This window comes from Gopherus evgoodei, chromosome 11 (genome assembly GCF_007399415.2).
Source record: "Gopherus evgoodei ecotype Sinaloan lineage chromosome 11, rGopEvg1_v1.p, whole genome shotgun sequence".
Classification (NCBI taxonomy): Eukaryota; Metazoa; Chordata; order Testudines; family Testudinidae; genus Gopherus; species Gopherus evgoodei.
In genome coordinates this window covers 60,294,668-60,314,337 of record NC_044332.1, presented here as the reverse complement: position 1 = coordinate 60,314,337, position 19,670 = coordinate 60,294,668, and the positions used below count along the sequence as shown (strand labels likewise).

At 39.7% G+C, this 19,670-nt stretch overlaps 1 protein-coding gene across 1 annotated transcript in view; it reads right to left on the bottom strand.

The window, feature by feature from the left end:
* The window catches only part of VWDE (von Willebrand factor D and EGF domains), a 254,494-nt gene that overhangs the window by 108,926 nt on the left and 125,898 nt on the right, over positions 1-19,670 (bottom strand). Inside the window, 2 exon segments of the mRNA XM_030579370.1 lie at positions 13,072-14,018; positions 18,499-18,713. Coding sequence (XP_030435230.1) covers positions 13,072-14,018; positions 18,499-18,713 — 1,162 coding nt within the window.

The window sequence follows — 19,670 nt, the reverse complement described above, 5'->3', positions numbered from 1 at the left end:
ATGGCCCTTAAATAATTTCCACAGCCCGTCATGATCTGGAGATTAAGGACCATGGAGCTGATAGCAGTAAAAGCACCATATTTATTTCAAAGTCAATATGTTCTCATATAAAATCTCAACAGTAGATATTTTTTAACAAATAAAATCTGAAGACGGCACCCTTCCCCTTAGGACTCAAAACACTTTCAATCATCCCCTTTAATTTTCCCTTCTGTTTTGTTCTATAACATAAACAATGAGAACAAAATAATATTTAGGGTCAGTTTTAAATGTCATTGCCCATGATATTCCATCCTTGGCTATCTTTGTACTCCATCTTTGGCCAGAGGAGTCAGAAGGGCTTAACAGATCTCATGTGCCATTTGTGCTACAAGGCCGTTAGAAGTCTTCATTCCAAAGTTTTCCACTTTAGTAGCTTTAATTAAGCCCCATAGCATTATATAATATAGATTTTGTTTTTCATTAATATTCTCTAATTACAGCTGCAGTAAAAGAACAAGATTTGGGCCAAAATCAATATGATAAAATTAAAAATGGTCAATATAACTATTTAAAATTTAACACCGTGTAACTCATGTAACTGCTATAATATGTGGCTACAGGGGACCTGTTTGGCTCTGATTCAGAGCTCTAAACATTCAGCTAGATCCCAACAGTTTCTTAGCAGAAACACTGAAATCAAGAGGCCTATTCACATCTCAGTATACAAGGGTTTAAACACATGGCTCCTTCACTTTCATATGAGAATGATACATTCCTAAATATAGCAGGTTAGCATTAGCTGCTTGTCTTCCTGTAATATGTTTTAAGAAATTTATTTCTTCTTTTTCTTTGATGGCTGGAATTTTTTTTTCCAGAACTTTTCACATTTGAATTGATACTTGCAACCAGAGCTCTTTAAGTGTCATTACCTCAGTTAAACTGATTTGTCCTTATTATTCCTCATTACCTTTTATTTTGTAATTGCTCTAGAGAGCTTTATAGAAGCTGCATATAATATCCATCTATGTGTACTTTACTGGTTATGAATTTTTTTATAGTTAATGTGGTCAATGTATAGAAATTGGAGGCGCCAACCTGATTTGTTAACCATGGTAATTGGATTCTCCATTTAATTACAGGTGGTAATGACATTTTAAGCACCTTCTACAGGTGTTGGGAGTTTTTATTAAATGTGAAGCAGCATTAAGAAAGTCTAAGCTTCTGGAGCACTGCCAAATTTCAGAGGTGCCTTTCAACTCTAAATTGCAGTTTTCATTTGAGGATAATTATAACTCTGGCCACCTGGACAGCTCCTTGTTGAAATCAACATTACATGAGGAGTAAATCTACAAGAAACATTCAGCTCTAGTGAATTCAAACATGCTTAAATGCTGAATTATTTGAAATGTGTTCTGGGTTGTGTTTTCATTCCTTGAAAATATTATATGCACACCTTATTTTCCTGTATCCTTCAGGGATATACACTTCCAATGTCAGAAACACATTGTCATGTACTAACACTAGGGGTAGGATTTTGGTGAGTGTGAGGCAAGAAATTTCATATATGCTCCTGGTATTATTCTCTTTGCTGTTATGACAATGTTAAGGCATGGATGCAAATTCTGGTTTAAGAAAGTTATACTATACTTTTGTTCTGAAGCTTCTGGGTACAGATAGGTTCAGAACAAGGACTATCCTTCTACTTCATTATTCATATACCTTTTCCCCTTTCGTAACTTCTTCCAGAGAGTGGAATTTAAATAAGCATCACAGAGGACAATCTCCATTCCAATATTAACATACACTTTATTGTATCTTGGGTCTTGCACCTCTTAAAGCAAGCGTGAGGCAACTTTGTACTTTCTCCTACAGAAACCCCATTCCATTCTTTCCTCCTCCTTAACTTCTACACCTTTTATTTTCTGAGTGTATTGTAAATCTGAGGCTTATGCTGTTTCTCCTTGTACAGTCACTCATGGACAAGTGTTCCTGTACAAGCTAAAATTAGGCATGCATGACCTCTAAGTCAGTTGGTTGATACGTTTTCTATTAGCATATACATCTTTACTGGTGTGGGGGTATTTTTTGTTCTTTGCTGCCAGGAGTGTTTTCTGGTGTGAAAGCCTGACCCTACTGATGTCTTTGAGATTTTTCCATTGCAATACTCCCATTGACTTCAGCAGGGACAGGAGTTCACCCTTAGGGTATGTCTACACTACGAGATTATTCCGATTTTACAGAAACTGTTTTTTAAAAACAGATTGTATAAAGTCGAGTGCACACAGCCACACTAAGCACATTAATTCGGCAATGTGTGTCCATGTACTGAGGCTAGTGTTGATTTCCTGAGCGTTGCACTGTGGGTAGCTATCCCATAGCTATCCCATAGTTCCCGCAGTTTCCCTCGCCCATTGGAATGCTGGGTTGAGATCCCAGTGCCTGATGGGGCAAAAAACATTGCCGCTGGTGCTTCTGGGTGCAGCCTCACCCCTCCCTCTGTGAAAGCAGCAGCAGCAACCGTTTCGCTCCTTTTTTCTTGGGCAGACGCCATTCCACAGCAAGCCTGGATCCTGCTGAGCTCAAGACAGCAATCATGGACGTTTTAAACACCTCACGCATTCTCGTGCAGTCAATGCTGAACTGGGACCTGCAAAGCCAGGCAAGGAGGCGGCGGCTATGGCAGAGCGGTGACGAGAGTGATGAGGACATGGACACAGAATTCTCTCAAACTGCGGGCCGCGGCGCATTGGAGATCCTGCTGGTAATGGGGCAGATTCTAGCCATTGAACGTCGATTTTGGGCCTGGGAAACAAGCACAGACTGGTGGGACCACATAGTATTGCAGGTGTGGGACGATCCCCAGTGGCTGCGAAACTTTCGCATGCGTAAGGGCACTTTCATGGAACTTTGTGATTTGCTTTCCCCTGCCCTGAAGAGCCAGAATACCATGATGAGAGCAGCCCTCACAGTTAAGAAGCGAGTGGCAATAGCCCTCTGGAAGCTTGCAACGCCAGACAGCTACCAGTCAGTCGGGAATCAATTTGGAGTGGGAAAATCTACTGTGGGGGCTGCTGTGATGCAAGTAGCCAAAGCAATCACTAAGCTGCTGCTACGAAAGATTGTGACTCTGGGAAACGTGCAGGTCATTGTGGATGGCTTTGCTGCAATGGTATTCCCTAACTGTGGTGGGGTGATAGATGGAACCCATATACCTATCTTGGCACCGGAGCACCAGGCACCCACTACCTAAACCGCAAGGGGTACTTTTCCATGCTGCTGCAAGCACTGATGGATCACCAACATCCACGTGGGATGGCTGGGAAGGGTTCATGACGCTCGTGTCTTCAGGAACACTACTCTGTTTAAACGGCTGCAGCAAGGGAATTACTTCCCAGACCAGAAAATAGTTGGGGATGTTGAAATGCCTGTCGTTAACCTGGGGGACCCAGCCTACCCCTTGATGCCATTGCTCATGAAGCCATACACAGGCAGCCTGGACAGTAGTCAGGAGCTGTTCAACTACAGGCTGAGCAAGTGCAGAATGGTGGTAGAATATGCATTTGGCTGTTTAAAGGCGCGCTGGCGCACATTACTGACTCGCTCAGACCTCAGCCAAACCAATGTCCCCATTGTTATTGCTGCTTGCTGTATGCTCCACAATCTCTGTGAGAGTAAGGGGAAGACCTTTATGGCGGGGTGGGAGGCTGAGGCAAATCACCTGGCGGCTGATTACGCACAGCCAGACACCAGGGCAATTAGAAGAGCACACCAGGAAGCGGTGTGCATTAGAGAAGCTTTGAAAACCAGTTTAATCACTGGCCAGGGTACAGTGTGACTGTTGTGTTTGTTTCTCCTTGATGAAATCCCCCCTTTGATTGACTCCTTCCCTGTAAGCCCCTCCCCTTCGATCACAGCTTGCTTTCTAAGGAAATAAAGTCACTCTCGTTTAAAAAATCATGTATTCTTTATTACTTAATGATAAAAAGAGGGGGAGAACTGACAAGGTAGCCCAGGTGGAGTTTGGGAGGAGAATAGTAGGGAAGGAAAAGGCCAATAAAAAAGTTTCATAATAATGAGAGCCTTTTGGTTGAGTTGTCCACTGGGGTGGAGTGGGTGGGTGCGTGGAGCCTACCCCCACAAGTTCTTACTTGTCTGGCTGATGAGGAGGCTAAGGAACATGGTGAGGGGGGAGGGTGGTTATACAGGGGCTGCAGCGGCACTCTGTGATCCTGCTGCCGTTCCTGAAGCTCCACCATACGCCGTAGCATGTCAGTTTGATCACGCAGCAGCCCCAGAGTTGCATCCCATCACTGCTGTTCTTCCTGCCGCCACCTCTCATCTCGAGCATCTCTTCTCTCATCTCGAGCATCCCTCCTGTCCTCACGTTGGTCCCTCCTGCCCTCACCGTCACTGGCATAGACTCATAGGTCAGAAGGGACCAATATGATCATCTAGTCTGACCTCCTGCACAAGGCAGGCCACAGAACCCTACCCATCCACTTTTATAACAACCCCTAACCTAGGACTGAGTTATTGAAATCCTCAAAACTGGTTTAAAGACCTCAAACTGCAGAGAATCCACCAGCAAGGGACCCATGACCCATGCTGCATCTTTCCTGTACTTTGCTACCACGTCCTTCTACTCATTCAGATAGGCTCTTTCATTGCGGGTCACTTCCATGATTTCTGAAAACATTTCTTCTCATGTCTTTTTTTTCCGCCACCTTATCTGAGATAGCCTTCGGGACGGAGTAGGGAGACTTGAAAAATTTGTAACTGAATGAGGGAGGGAAAAAAAGGAAAGAAGTATTTAAAAAGATACGTTTTAGAGAACAATGGTGATACTCTTTCGTGGTGAACAACACTATTCACCTTACGTAGCACATGTGTTTTCACTACAAGGTTGCATTTTGCATCTTAATATTGAGTGCTGTGGCTTTGGTGTTACAGATCACAGATGCGGGTCCGGGCAGCAGAATTCGGCTTGCATGCAGCCATGGTAAGCCATTGTCTTTCGTCTTCTGCAGCCTTCATCTATCCAGCGCCTTCCTTTCCCAAATAGAAAGCAAAGCCCGTTGAGTGCTGCTTCTTTCCTGTTAACATGCAGCAGCAGAAACCACCTCGTGGCTGGTATCATGGAAGATCACTGCTAAACACTCCCCTTCCCCCGCCTCCAACCGAGTGGCTGGTAGCAGGAAAGATCCCTGCTAGCCAAACGTGGAAAAACTCAGCGCCAATCGCCCCCCTTTCCCTTCCCCCCGCTTGGCTACCTGCAGGGAAGGAATTCTTCTAAGCCATAGGCAAACAGCCCAGTAGGAATGGCCATCTCTGTCCCCTTACTTAAAATTCCTGAATTTCAACCAGGTTACCATGAACAATATCACTCTCCTGAGGATAACATAGCGAGATAAAGAACGGATGTTGCTTGAATGCCAGCAATCACCGGGACCATACGTAGCTAGGCTTTGTCATGCAATGATACCAGATTACTTGCTACATGCATGGTGTGGTCAAGTGTCCTACCATGGAGGACGGAATAAAGCAGCGCTGCCCAGAAACCTTCTGCAGGGGCTTTTGGAGTACCTCCAGGAGAGCTTCATGAAGATGTCCCTGGAGGATTTCTGGTCCATCCCCAGACATGTTAACAGACTTTTTTACAGTAACTGTACTGGCCACGAATGCATCCCAAGTCCTCAGGACAAATTAATCATTAAAAAAACTTGCTTTTAAACCATGTCTTATATTTACAAGGTACACTCACCAGAGGTCCTTTCCATGGCTTCATTATCTGGGATAGTTGCTTGGGAGGGCTGGGAGGGTAATTCCGTCAGGGTGAGAAAAAGCTCCTGGCTGTTGGGGAGAATGGAATGCTGTGTGCTCTCTGCAAGCTCGTCCTCCTCTTCCTCCTTATCTTTCCCATCCGCAGAATCCTGAACCATGACTGTGATTACCACCCCCACCTCAGAATCCATGGACAGGGGTGGAGTAGTGGTGGTGGACCCCCCTAGAATTGCATGCAGTTCAGCATAGAAGTGGCATGTTTTTGGCCCTGCCCCGGACTTTCCATTTGCTTCTTTGGTTTTCTGGTATGCTTGTCTGAGCTCCTTAACTTTCACACGGCACTGTACTGAGACCCTGGTGTGGCCTCTCTGCATCATGGCCTTGGAAATTTTTTCAAATGTTTTTTCATTTTGTCTTTTGGAACGGAGTTCTGTTAGCACGGAATCCTCTCCCCATATAGCGATCAGATCCAGTACCTCCCGTGCAGTCCATGCTGGAGCTCTTTTTCGATTCTCAGGAGACTGCATTGTTACCTGTGCTGATGAGCTCTGCGTGGTCACCTCTGCTGGTGAGCTCTCCATGCTGGCCAAACAGGAAATGAAATTCAAAAGTTTGCGGGGCTTTTCCTGTCTACCTGGTCAGTGCATCCGAGTTCAGATGGCTTTCCAGAGCGGTCACAATGGTGCACTGTGGGATACCACCCGGAGGCCAATATCGTCGAATTGCAGCCACACCAACCCTAATCCGACATGGCAATACCGATTTCAGTGCTACTCCCCTCGTCGGGGAGGAGTACAGAAATCAGTTTTAGGAGCTCTTTATATCGATATAAAGGGCTTTGTTGTGTGGACGGGTGCAGCATAAAATTGGTTTAATGCTGCTAAATTCGGTATAAATGCGTAGTGTAGACCAGGCCTTAGTATCTTTGAGATAAAAAGAGAGAGAGAGATTCAGTTCTGAGAACTGAAGATAATATTTCAACTGCTGTTTAACAAACACAGCACTGCTGTTTAAATTGCTCCCTTCTACTGTGTGACAGTGTAGCACTCATCTCTGTGAATAGGTTTTATGCAGGCTTGGCAGAATTTAATTTTTAGTTTTTAAAGAATTTTGATGGATAATGCTTATGTTTATGCATTTTTTCTATATTTATTGATTTAAATTTTCACTGTTGCAGGAAATTGGGAGTGGGCAGACAATTATTAAATGACAGTATTAGATGATGAGATTCAAAAAGCTAAAGCTTCATAATAATTAAAACACAAATTGTTAGCCTCATGTCAAAGTATTCAAAGTAAATAGCCTTAAATCAAACTCTAATAAGTTCTCAAGCAGCATTTCCTCATTTGGCCTATCTATAAATTTCAGTTATTATTGATGGAAATACTTTTTCATTCGTTTGTATATGCACAGTGAAACTCACATATACCAATATTTGCTGATAAAAATCAGATTCTTCCAAGCCTAGTTTTATGTTGAAACACAATCTTCTCTTAACATTTTTGTCCATTAAATGTAAAAAAAAAAAAAGCCCTATGTCAATGCAATGTTAAGCAAGTAGAGTTAAATCATAAAGTCAGTGACTGTAAAAGTTAAGGTTCAAACAGCAACATTAACTTTGGCACATTTATACTAAACACATTACTTTCATAGGTTCATAGATTGCAAGGCCAGAAGGGACCATAATGATCATTTAGTCTGTCCTCCTGTATAACACAGGCCACAGAACTTTCCCAAAACAAATTCTAGACCATCTCTTTCAGAACAAACATCCAATCATGATTTTAAAATTGTCAGTAATGGAGAATCTACCAAAACTCTTGGTAAATTGTTCCAATGGTTAATTACTCTCACCATTAAAAATTTGCACCTTATTTCCAGTCTGAATGTGTCCACCTTCAGCTTTCAGCCATTGGATTGGTTTATAACTTTCTCATCTAGACTGAAGAGTCCATTATCAAATATTTGTTGCCTATGTAGGTTCTTATAGACTGTAATCAATTCACCCCTTAACCTTCTCTTTGTTGAGCTACATAGATTGAGCTCCTTACATCTATCACTATAAGGCAGGGTTCTAATCCTTTTAATTGTTGTGGCTTTTTTATGAACTTTCTCCAATTTATCAACATCCTTCTTGAATGAGACCAGAACTGGACACAATATTTCAGCAGCAGTCGTACCAGTGCCACGTACAGAGGTAAAATAATGTCTATCCTCCTATTCAAGATTCCCCTGTTTGCATCTAAGGGTATGTCTACACTATAAAATTAGGTCAATATTATAGAAGTCGATTTTTAGAAATTGATTTTATACAGTTTATTGCGTATGTCCACACTAAGCACTATCTTTATGCAAAACTTCAAACTACAGTATTAGCCATTTCTCTGTAGTCTGATTCAGCACTAGCGAAAACATATATTCCTTCTACTTATCTCATAATTGAAAATGCCCAAAGGACTTTGTCAACATGTTCTTTAAATCACTTTTGGGAAGAGACCAAATGTAGACATTCAAAACCCCAAAGGTTAATGGTTTTGAAAATTGTGTGTGTGAAAACAGACAGGAATTCTGTGAACTGCTTCACAAGCTGTGCTACGTGACCAATTCCAGTTGCCTGCTATAACTAGAGTTATGTTTAAGGTTGAACTGACTGAGAAATATTTTCTATTTCTGTGAAAACTTAAATGAAAATAAGAATTTTCATTTTTGCCAAAATGTTTCTTCAAAAATAGTCACTGAGAAACTGAAAATGTCTCTTTTCTTCAACAACAACAACAGCAACAAAAACAACAACAAAAATGTTGGCTGAAAACCTACATTTTTCAGGCTTTAATTTTTTTTTTTTTTGCTTTTGGTGGTCCCAGACTGCACATCTTCAACACTTAACATTTTATATCTATATTTGGTTTTCGACAATCAAAATCTAAAAAAATGGAGAGTTTCAGTTTTTCAATGAAAATAAAAAATGAATGGAAAATGATCATTGCTCATGGAAATTTCCATTTTGACAAAAAAAGAAGTTTCAAATGAAAAATTTCAATTAGCTTTAGTTTCAGGTTGTAAGAATAGCTAGGAGCATAGAGAGTGCTGCCAGCCAGTGGGTAAACAGATTTTTAAATATGAAACAGTTCTTGGTTCAGTCATGTTCGTGTCCCTACAAATACAGTATTTGTAAATATTCAAGCAAAAAAGATTTTTGTTCATATTAATGTTTAGGAAATGACAATTCTTCATATGAATACCAGTATTCAGGCATTAAAACCCTCCAGAAAGGCTTCACAGGGGCCTAGGGATTGTCTATATGAATCAGATTGCATGAGTAGGGTCTAAAATCAATCTGTTGGCAAGCAATTCACAAATTAAAAAAAATGCTAAATTTCTCAGATATGTTATTTGCAATTAATAGTTTGACCACACCTAGTAAGACTGTGTTGTGTAGCTGTTTGTTTTAAACATTTTTCTATTGATGTGAGTAGCTATTAGATGTTTATGGATTGGGTATATCAGTATTTTGTGGGCTACTGTTGTTTTAAGACCAAAGAGACTGCTTGCTTTTTCTGAGAAGGCAGCATGTATAATCTCACTGGTATTGTGGAAAATGGAAAAAGCAAATGTTAAAGGTTCCCCAGGTCAGCTGCATCTGCTTGTTTTTGTTTGTTAGGGATTTTTCTTTTTTCAAAAGAAAAATGTGCAGTAGTGACTCACTTTGGCAATATTTATTCCTTTTTAGTTTGATTCTCCCCCATTTTTGTGTCTTTTCTTTGCCTTCTCTAGCTTGTGTAACTATAAAGCACTCCAGGATGGATGACTGCAATAAAATGTTTTAGACAATTTCTTGTATAAAAGTATCAAAAAGGGTAGCTGTGTTAGTCTGTATCCACAAAAACAACAAGGAGTCCAGTAGGACTCTTTGTTCTTTTTGTATAAAAGTAGTACTTTGCACTTCTATAGTTGCTTTTGTCCATGGATTTCAAAGCACTTTATAAATGTTAATTACATAAAAAAATGATCCTGGCTTTTAGTTGCAGCTGAGAAATGTACAGTGGAGGAGGTTGCAGAAGGAAACACTATTTACTATATTAAAGAACAGAATGATCAGATACATAGATGAACATGATTTGTTGAGGGAGGGGTCAACATGGCTGGTGTAAAGGGAAATCATGTCTCACCAATCTATTAGAATTCTTAGAGGGGGCAATAAATTTGTGGAGTAGCATGATCCAGTGGATATAGTGTATTTGGACTTTCAGAAAGCATTTGACAAGGCCCTTCACCAAAGGCTCTTAAACAAAGTAAGCAGTCACAGGATAAGAAGGAAGGTCCTCTCATGGGTGAGTAAGACAGGGAACATTTATGGTAGGAATAAATGATCAGTTTTCAGAATGGAGAGAGGTCAATAGTGCATTTCCCCAGGGATCTGAGAGTCCTCCAGGGGTGTATGCTGTTCAGCATACTTATGAACGATCTGGAAAAAGGGGTAAACAGTGAGGTGGCAAGTTTGCAGATGATACAAAATTACTCAAGATAGTTAAATCCAAAGCTGACTCTGAAAAGTTACGAAGGGTTCTCAAAAACTGGGTTAGTGGGCAAGAAAATTGCAGATAAAATTCAATGTTTATAAAGGTAAAGTAATGCACATTGGAAAACATAACCCCAACTATCCACACAAAATGATGGGATCTAAATTAGTTGTTACTGCTCAAGAAAGAGATCTTGCAGTCATTGTGAATAGTTCTCTGAAAATATCTGCTTAATGTGCAGCAGCAGTCAAAAGCTATCAATGTTAGGAATCATTAGGAAATGGATAGACAATAAGACAGAAAACATGATAGTGCCACTATATAAATCCATGATATGCCCATACCTTGAATACTGTGTACAGTTCTGGTAGCTTTATCTCAAAAAAACATGTACACCTCAACCCCAATATAATGCTGTGCTCAGGAGCCAAAAAATCTTACCACGTTATAGGTGAAACCGCGTTATATCGAACTTGCTTTGATCCGCCGGAGTGTGCAGCTCCACCCCCCTGGAGCACTGCTGTACCCCATTATATCTGAATTCATGTTATATCAGACCATGTTATATTGGGGTAGAGGTGTATTAGATTTGGAAAAAGTACAGAGAAGGACAACAAAAATGATTAGGGGTATGGAACAACTTCCATATGAGGAGAGATTAAAAAACCTGGCACTCTTCAGCTTGGAAACCAGATGACTAAAGGGGGATATAATCGATGTCTATAAAATCATGAGTGGTGTGGGGAAAGTGAATAAGGAAGTATTATTTACTCCTTCACATAACACAAGAACCAGGGGTCACCCAATGAGATTGATAGGCAGCAGGTTTAAAACAAATAAAAAGAAGTACTTCACACAACATGTAGTAAAGCTGTGGAACCTATTGCTAGAGGATGTTGTCATGGTCAAAACTATAACTGGGTTCAAAAAAGAATTAGATAAGTACAAAGGAGTACAATTAGATGAGTGCAAGGGGCATGTGATGGGGGGCATGTGAGTAAGAAACAGGCCTTCTGGAAGATAAAAGGGTAGCCTGTGGTCATTCAGGGAGCAACTTCAGGGAATGCAGACCTCTATTTAAGAAAAGCTAGTGAAGAGCCAATGAGGAGGCCTAGATAGAGAAACTGAACTTCTAGGTGGAAGATCTGGGGGAGAACCTGCAGGGAGGAGGAGGAGGAGCATGCCTCTGCAGGAACAGGACTATGAATCCTGCATCAAGGGTGTGGGGCAGCTAGGAAGGCTAGATGGAAAATTTGTAGTATTTTCAACTTATTATAGTATAAACCAAAGTCCCCAAAGGGAGGAGTTATTGAGAAAACACCCAATGGAGTTTGATTGAGCCACAAATCAGATAGTAAACACATAGGGATGTCTATCAGTTTATGTTTGCAGCAATTGATGTGCATTCTTGTTTTCAATTTCTGATATTCTGTGCTGTCTCAGGCTCTTTCCTCTAGTCTGTTGCTTGTTAGCAGTCACCGCAAAATTGCCAAATAAATCCACATATTACCATTACCACCATTTATTACTTGATGGGAAGCATTGCTAACTCAAAAACCAGAAGGGACTTCTAAAAATCTCCTGCTCTCGCTCATGAATTTTATCCATAGGAAAAAATCTGTTCAAAACAATTTCCCCAAATAGATTAAAGCTGGGCAAAATAGAAAAAGACATGAAACGTTTGGTCAGGAAAACTTTGCAAAATCCAGCAAATAAATTATGTCCCAAACATCATAATTTATTAATATTGTATCAACTGGATAAATAACTGAAAAAACCCTCTGTTTAAACAAGCAAAAGTTTTTCAGTAAACTACTCTGTAAATATTATTAGCCCGGCATTACCACAAACAAAACAAATTTTTCATGTTTGTATGTCATGTCAAAACACTTAAGCACCATGTTTAGCTTGAAGCACGTGAGTCTTCTCTCCTTATTCATAAATGTACTTATGTGTTTAAATCTTGCATTCCTAAGTTTAAGTATGTGCTTGAGCAAACTGCTGAATTGCAGCTTAAATTTCCAACTTATACCTCTATCTTGCAATCATTTATGCATGTGCATATCTTTAAGCACTGTAAGTAGTCACATGGGCACTATTCCTCATTTACACTGAGAGGCCTGAGGTTAAATGAGAATCGAACCCATAAACTTCAGTGGGCTACTTATATGTCTAAATCTATGGGCATAAGTGTTTGTATAATCAGGACCTTTGGGCGAAATTATGTCCACAGAAGCATGTTAACACCAAGCAACATCTATATAAACCCTGTGAACATATCTGAGGTTAAAATTGATCCCATAGCTAGTTATATGGTCATTTAACTTTGAAAACATTTCTTATTCCTCTAGCTGCTTTGGACTACTATCATATTTGAAATTCATTTACAAATTTTATTTTCTGATGGTAAAGAAGACAGATCCATCTATGCAGAGCTAGCATGTGTATCGACCACCGTGTTAGCAGGACCCTCATTTTTGGCAGCAGTGTGTTTGTCAGTGTACAGGTGACACATCAGATGTAAAGAAAATTGCTTCTGTAAAACCAATTTGTTAAGGGGCTTTGAAAATCCATTTTTAAAACATTACTGAGGTGAAAAAGCAAAAGACCAGTCAACCATATATTTTGTTCAGCTTTTCAAGGTCAAAAGCGCTGATTACTAATTCATCAAATAACTTACTGGCAAAGCTGTTTGAAGAGCAAACAACTCTGTGCAGATGTTTCACCTAATCACTCTAATACCACAAGAAGATGGGGAGAATAGGAACAAACAGAATGTTTTACTCACTCTTGGCAATGCTACAGTCATAGGAACTGTGGTCTTCAAAGCACCGGCACCCCCATTCTGTGCACTGTCCATTGCCATTACAGAAATTGGGACACCTGAGAGCTGTGAGTATTTCCTCGTGAGTGGCAAGTAGCCCATTTGCTGCATGAAACAGCTGAGTTCTATTTTCTAGCACTTTTCTTTCACATTCATTTTCCAAAAATGCTATCATTGCACCTTCCCATGCCAGGTCATCCTTGAGTTGCAGATCTAACAGGCACATATCAATTGCCTCATCCAGCTGTCTCCCAAGGATGTCTTTACAGATGGAGCCAATAGTAGAATTAGCAAGAACCTGCTGACAGATCTCCAAGGCTTTGGTTGAGGTTAGACCACCTTGAGTAGGCCATATTGACTGAATTTTGGGCCAAATCCCTTCAAAGTAATCCTCTGGGAAAAAATATGCAAAGCTTTCCAAGTCCTTTTGACTCTCGTTTTGAAATGGGTAAAAAGGTAAGTCATAATAGACTTCTTGCCTTTTTGCTCTATCCAGCACTTCTGACTTAGTGGAGTTAATAAAACCATTGTTTTTTTGATTTTTCAAGGAAACTTTTTTTGAGTATTGTTTTAAGCTGTCATCACGGCTATCTCGCTTTTTGACTGATTTAGGCAGATATCTTTGATCAAATGCTTTGGCCAACATTTTGCCATCACTTCTTAAAGTAGATTCTGTTTCTAAGCAAGTGACATATTCTGATGTAACATCTAGATATGGGATTGCAGAAGTATAATCCACATTATTATAATGGCAGCCCAAAGATTGTGGGAAAGAACTCTGAAAGGCATTTTGTGCATTTACAGAGTGCAGAGATAGAGTGTGCTCCTTCTGACATCTGCAGTATTTTTTCCTTTTCTCCCCTTCAGAGATTGGTGGAGTCTTGTCAAATAAACTCATCCCTGGAGGTATTCTGATTAAAAAGAAAAATAGAGATTAGGGGAAAAAATAAACAGCTTTCAACAAACTGCTCCATAGCATTAAATCAACTTTCTTTTCTGAAATCTGGGTCCCAATCCAGCAAAACATTTAAGTGTGTTCTTTACTTTAAGCATATGAATAGTTTCACTGATTTTACAGCCACCTTTGCACGACCCTTCCTGAATTGCGCTGTGCAGTCCATGAATGGCAATGAAGCTATTTGCTATCATGTGCTTAAGTGCTTTGCTGGATCAGTGCCTACTTGCATGACTTCAATTTACAGAATTATTTTAAAGGACACATTTTTCAGAAAATGCATATTATCCTTTTTTTTTTTACATAAGGTGTCTGATACATTCCTGATATAACTCAGCTGAAGCCGGGGGAATTACACTGAGGATGAATATAACTCAAAAAGTTCATTTTAAACTCTTGTATTAATTTAGCACTCCCTGCTCTAATTATTAAACAACATCTTCTCTCTCTTCTGATTTAGTTCATCATATTTTTGCCTTTTAAAAATGTTATTCATTTCAAAAACATTTGTGTAGTATGCTTCATTTCATTATTATAATGTAAGGGAACTTCTTTTATTTGAATTTTCCTGTCACTGACACACACAACTGTATCTTATTGATCGCTGAGATGTGGCATCACATAAGCCAAGACTAATTACATTCCTGTCTTAATTTAGTCCGGCAGTAATGATGGGGTTACTTCTAGAGAGTTTCAGTTTGTACAAGCAACCATAATTAAAGTTTGGCTGGAAGTCTCATGAGAACAGAATTTCTTCTGATGTTATTTATATAGCATCAGGAGAGTTCTTGGAGCTTTATAGTCATGTAAGATACAGTTCCTGCCCCAATCTTTTGTCGTACTTTAAATACAAGAGAAACAAAATTTCTTGAAGTATTTTGGTAATTCTGCTTCCCGACCCAGGCTAAACCTAGAAATTCAGGAAAATGAAAAAGAGTGCACCCAAATTTTGGACCCTCAGAAGGGGTCTGGTACTACTGTGGGGGCAGAGTTAACTTATCCAGTTCATCCACTGAAAGCAGTACATACAATAGAATGATTGTAGACACTAATGCAATACTGAAATGTTTACGAAGTTATCAGAGTGACAGAGGAAAAGGGAACCATTACTGGGCTATTCAAGAGGTTCCCTTCTAGGTATGATATATGAGTTTGGCATTCTATTAAATATTTAGCAAAATGAGCAGATACAATAGAACACAATTTGATTGGAGATTTTCATAATCCTAGAATTTTTCAAATTAATGACACTGAGCTATATATTGAGTTACTGCTGTGACTGAACTGGTAAATAGAACAGCCATTATGCACTCAACATTAGCTTTCATACAGTCTAAGACAATAGGATGTGTTTTCTTGAGAGAGGGAATGTTGAAATTACTTATTCTTTTTGAAAAGGGCAATGGGAGCTTTAATTTCCAATTGGATGCATGCCAGACACCTTCCCTAATGCTTCATGGTAGCATCACCCACAAGTGAGTCTGGCTAAGAGGAAAGAGTCCTATTATCAGCTGCGTTGTAAAGACACCTAAACTAACTAATGCAGCAGAATTTTAGAGGTCCTCACAGAAACCTTACACTCAAACGCAATTATTTCTAGAGCTAAACGAAAAATGGAATTTTCATCCAATAGGAAATTCTGATATGTTGACATTTGATTTCATCCTGATTCAGGATGGAATGTTGAACTATTGAAACTTTAATGCAAATTAAAAGTTCAATAATTTTGATTCAGATATGTCAAAATGTTCCATTTCAACCTTTTCAATCAAAACAAAATGTCCTGATTTTCCCAAATCAAAACATTTAAATTTTGGTTTGTCAATCGGAAATAAACAGTTTTGTTTCTGTTTGAGTCTACATTATTCTCTGCATCCACCTGATCCACTGCAGTGCCTCATGGAAGTTGTAATTTGAGTGTCTCATGTCTCATTCCCCAGTATGGGCAAGACTACATCTCTAATGATATATCATCGTCTCTCCCTCTGGCTGAAAGCCTGCAGAGCCTCATGGGAGTCCTATGACCATGGTTCACTATGGGAGATGGAGACTGACCCATAGGAGAGAAAGGAGGCATGAAACACCTGAACTATGACTTCCATGCACAGAATATCCAACAGATGCAGAGATGAATGTCAAATCAAAACTCAATGAAATGTTTCAATTTGGGTTTACCTGAAATGAAACTAAATATTTCATTACAATTTTCCTCATGGAAAATTGAAAGGTTTAGGCACAACTCAGCATTGTATCAGAAACATTATTCAGTGTTACTTTTGAAGATAAAAGGAAAAGAGCATGTTGGCTGCTCTCCCATAGGAGCTGCTATGGGGCTTGCATGCTATAGAACTTCTATTCCTTTTTGATAAGAACACTATTTTAAAGACTTGGAGGGTTAAATGCAATTTTATGTGTAAAGTTGCCATTTGGAAAAGATGCTGTTTAAAGAGCTCTGTGCCATCCTGAGCCCTGCAGCTTTTTTAGAGGTGTCAGCCAGGGAGAGAACTGAATTGCCAGATGGTGAATGCTCCAACTAGCTTCAGGTGCTGGAGAGTCCTAAAGTCTAAAATTCTAATTTGTTCTCTAAAATTAAATTAAAAACAGCAGCAGGGAAATCAGCATACAGGGTTTACTCCCTATTTTGCCATTTTTTCTGTGGGTGTATTATAAGGCCTGATCCAATGTTCTTTTAAGACAAGGTGAGTTTTTTCATTGAGTCCATTTGGTTTTGGATTATGGCCTTGATTCTTAGAGTCCTTATTTCTATTTACTTAGGGTCTACAGCAAAAGTTAAATTTGTCATCAGTCCCTCTCCCCCAAAAGGAGCAGCACCTGCCTTTCCTGAGCGCAGCAAGGTCTTGTCCTAGTCCCTGACAAGTGCTGGAAAATTCTTCTCCATTCCTAGTGGTCAAAGAACATAAAGTTCCCCCTAAATACTGCATCTTCCATTGGCTGCTAGTCCCCACACAGAGCTACTACAAATTCTCCAGTCGCTCTCTTAGTTGTAGAATAGCTTACCCATCTCTTGCCAGCCTGTTGCCATTTTGGTCTGAGGAATGGGTTGGCATCCAGTAACAAGGACTAGTGGTTCATGTTGGAGCTACAACCCAAGAGAGAGAGACAAGTTCCCACAAGAAAGGAGGAAATCTGGGAATGGATCCTGCCAGGAGTCCCAGATTTCCCCTTCTTGTAGTCAGAAAACCATCCTTCTTTCCACCTAAGTAACCTCCGAGTAGCCACATCTACATCTAGGAAATGGTTAAGCCCCCAAAAGATTAAACCCATGGGATTTAGCCACTATTCTATGATTTAATATAAAGGAAACTGAGTGCCTTTAACTTTGAGTCTTGTATGTGCTGCTCACAACTACAGCTCAAAATACTCATCAACTAAATTAGGATGATTAATGGCTTCAGCTGATTTTATGTAAGTTGAATACAGTTTAATTGTCTGTTCTTTTCCTAAAATTCAATAGCTCTGAAGTCTTTTTTAGTTACAACAGAGATGGGTCCTGGATGCACTGACAGGATGCAGAATCAGGATTAGTAAGACTAGGGTTCAGATCTGAGGCAGAAATAAGCATTAGGGTTTGGGTTCAGATTCAACTGCACCAAATTCCATGAACTGTTCTTCCAGTCTCAAAAGGTGGAAATCTCATGTCATCAGCTGATGTTGCAATATTTCTCATGGTGGGCACCTCACAAGAACAGATGTCTTCATCATATTTTTATTTTGGACCAAATTTTGTAATAGTGGCTGTCCTGAAAACAGTTAATGACCAGCCAATCGAGCACTGCAGAATAGTTCCATTCTGGTTTTTGAAACAACCTGGACCCAGAACTATAAGGCTATGTTTGGATTCAGGAATTAAAATATGGGGCAATAGAGGTTCCTGATATGGAAAGGGATGAGAATCCATGTTCCAGACTCTCTCTTAGAAAGCAAGAGTTTCAGATGTCCCATTGTCTTTAACTGAATAGATATTAAGTTTCAGCATGCTACATTTATTGCCACTCTTTGACAAAATGTAATATTTAATTGTATAGTCGCATGTTGTAATTAGTTTTCAGGAATAAAAGAGCAAGGGAAATACCAAATACTTAATTAATCCCTATTGTCACTTATCTACATTTTTCACAGTGAGTGAGAACTGCATTTTTTTAACGGCTGAGTGGGATCTTAACGCAGCTGTTAACATGATATCTCTTGTGAATACAAAACTTCTCTCAGTAAAAGAGCTTCTTATGTGTAGTGTACAGATGGAAAAATAAGTTTTTTGTTGTGTTTGTGGTGATAATGGACCTCTAGCCCTCCTTTGATTAGGCAGAGCTCTTTTTCAGGTTATTAAAAGACCATGTAATGAAGAAAACGTATAGACACCCCTTTAAATGATGTTACAGTATGACTTTCAGGTTTGGAATCCTTTAGCTCTGTACCTCCAGTCTTCTATGAAGTCTTCCTCAGGCATGTTACTCTGGTGTGATAGTAAAGGACTTCCGCTGGTGTTATGGAAGTCATTATGACTGTTCCCATCAAAGATGCCACACAAACCTCTGGTGCTGTTAAAATCGATGCTTGGTGCCCTGACTGTCAAACTCATTCCCCATTCACTTACATCAGCTCGAACAAATGCTCCTGAAGGGAAGATGATCTGAAGAGGCAGAGAAACCCAGTGAATTGAATCCATTAGCAAGATTCTTCTGTAATAAAAAAGTGTGTTTTTCCCCCACCCAAAAAAAACCACAAAACAAGAAGTTGGCTATGCTGTTGGTAATTTAATGCCACTTAAACACACTGTAAACATTTATTTTACAATGATGCTTTCGGTTTTATTTACAATGATGCTTTCAGAGTTTTTGGTACTCATATCCGATAGCATCATACAAATATAAACCCACACAAGTGCCTTCCTTTTTTAAATTACATTAACTGATATTTACCGATTGGTAAGTTACCAGCTAATTTGTGAAGCTGTCACCATCAGACCACCCCTGTGTTTTTGCCTGGGAAATATTCTTCTCTTAAATTGCTAAATCTGGAAAATAGCTTTCTTCCCTTTGAAAAACAGTTGAATTTTCCAAAACTGGTTTACACAGAAAACGATTATTTTAAACTAGATAATTTTCTCATTAAAGAACCTTTTAAGTGTGGGGTTGGGGGGAAATCTTGAGGGTTCAGACAAATAAATGGCTACTTTATTTGTTTTCCGGTGCTGGAAACCTGGATTTAAATTTGGACTTTGATCACAAAAATAAGTAAGCTTGATGAATTTAACTTACAGCTGTAGTTTCAGGAGTGACACTGCTTTTTTTGAGGGGAGGGGCTCAGTTTTGGGTTGCTCAGCTTGAGACACCATGGGCCTGTTTTTTCAGACGTGCTGAGAACTTGTAACCCCCACTGATTTCAGTTGGAGTTGTGGTTGCTTAGTACTTCTGAAACTCAATTCACTTCAAGCTGGGCACCCAAAATCAGTACCCACTGTTGAAAATGTTGACCTTAGCCCCTTAGAAATTTGTCCACATCACACAACCAGCACACAATTTGGCTCATTTTTCTCCCCTTGAAATCAATGGCAGAACTTCCACTGACTTCAGAGACACAGGAGTAG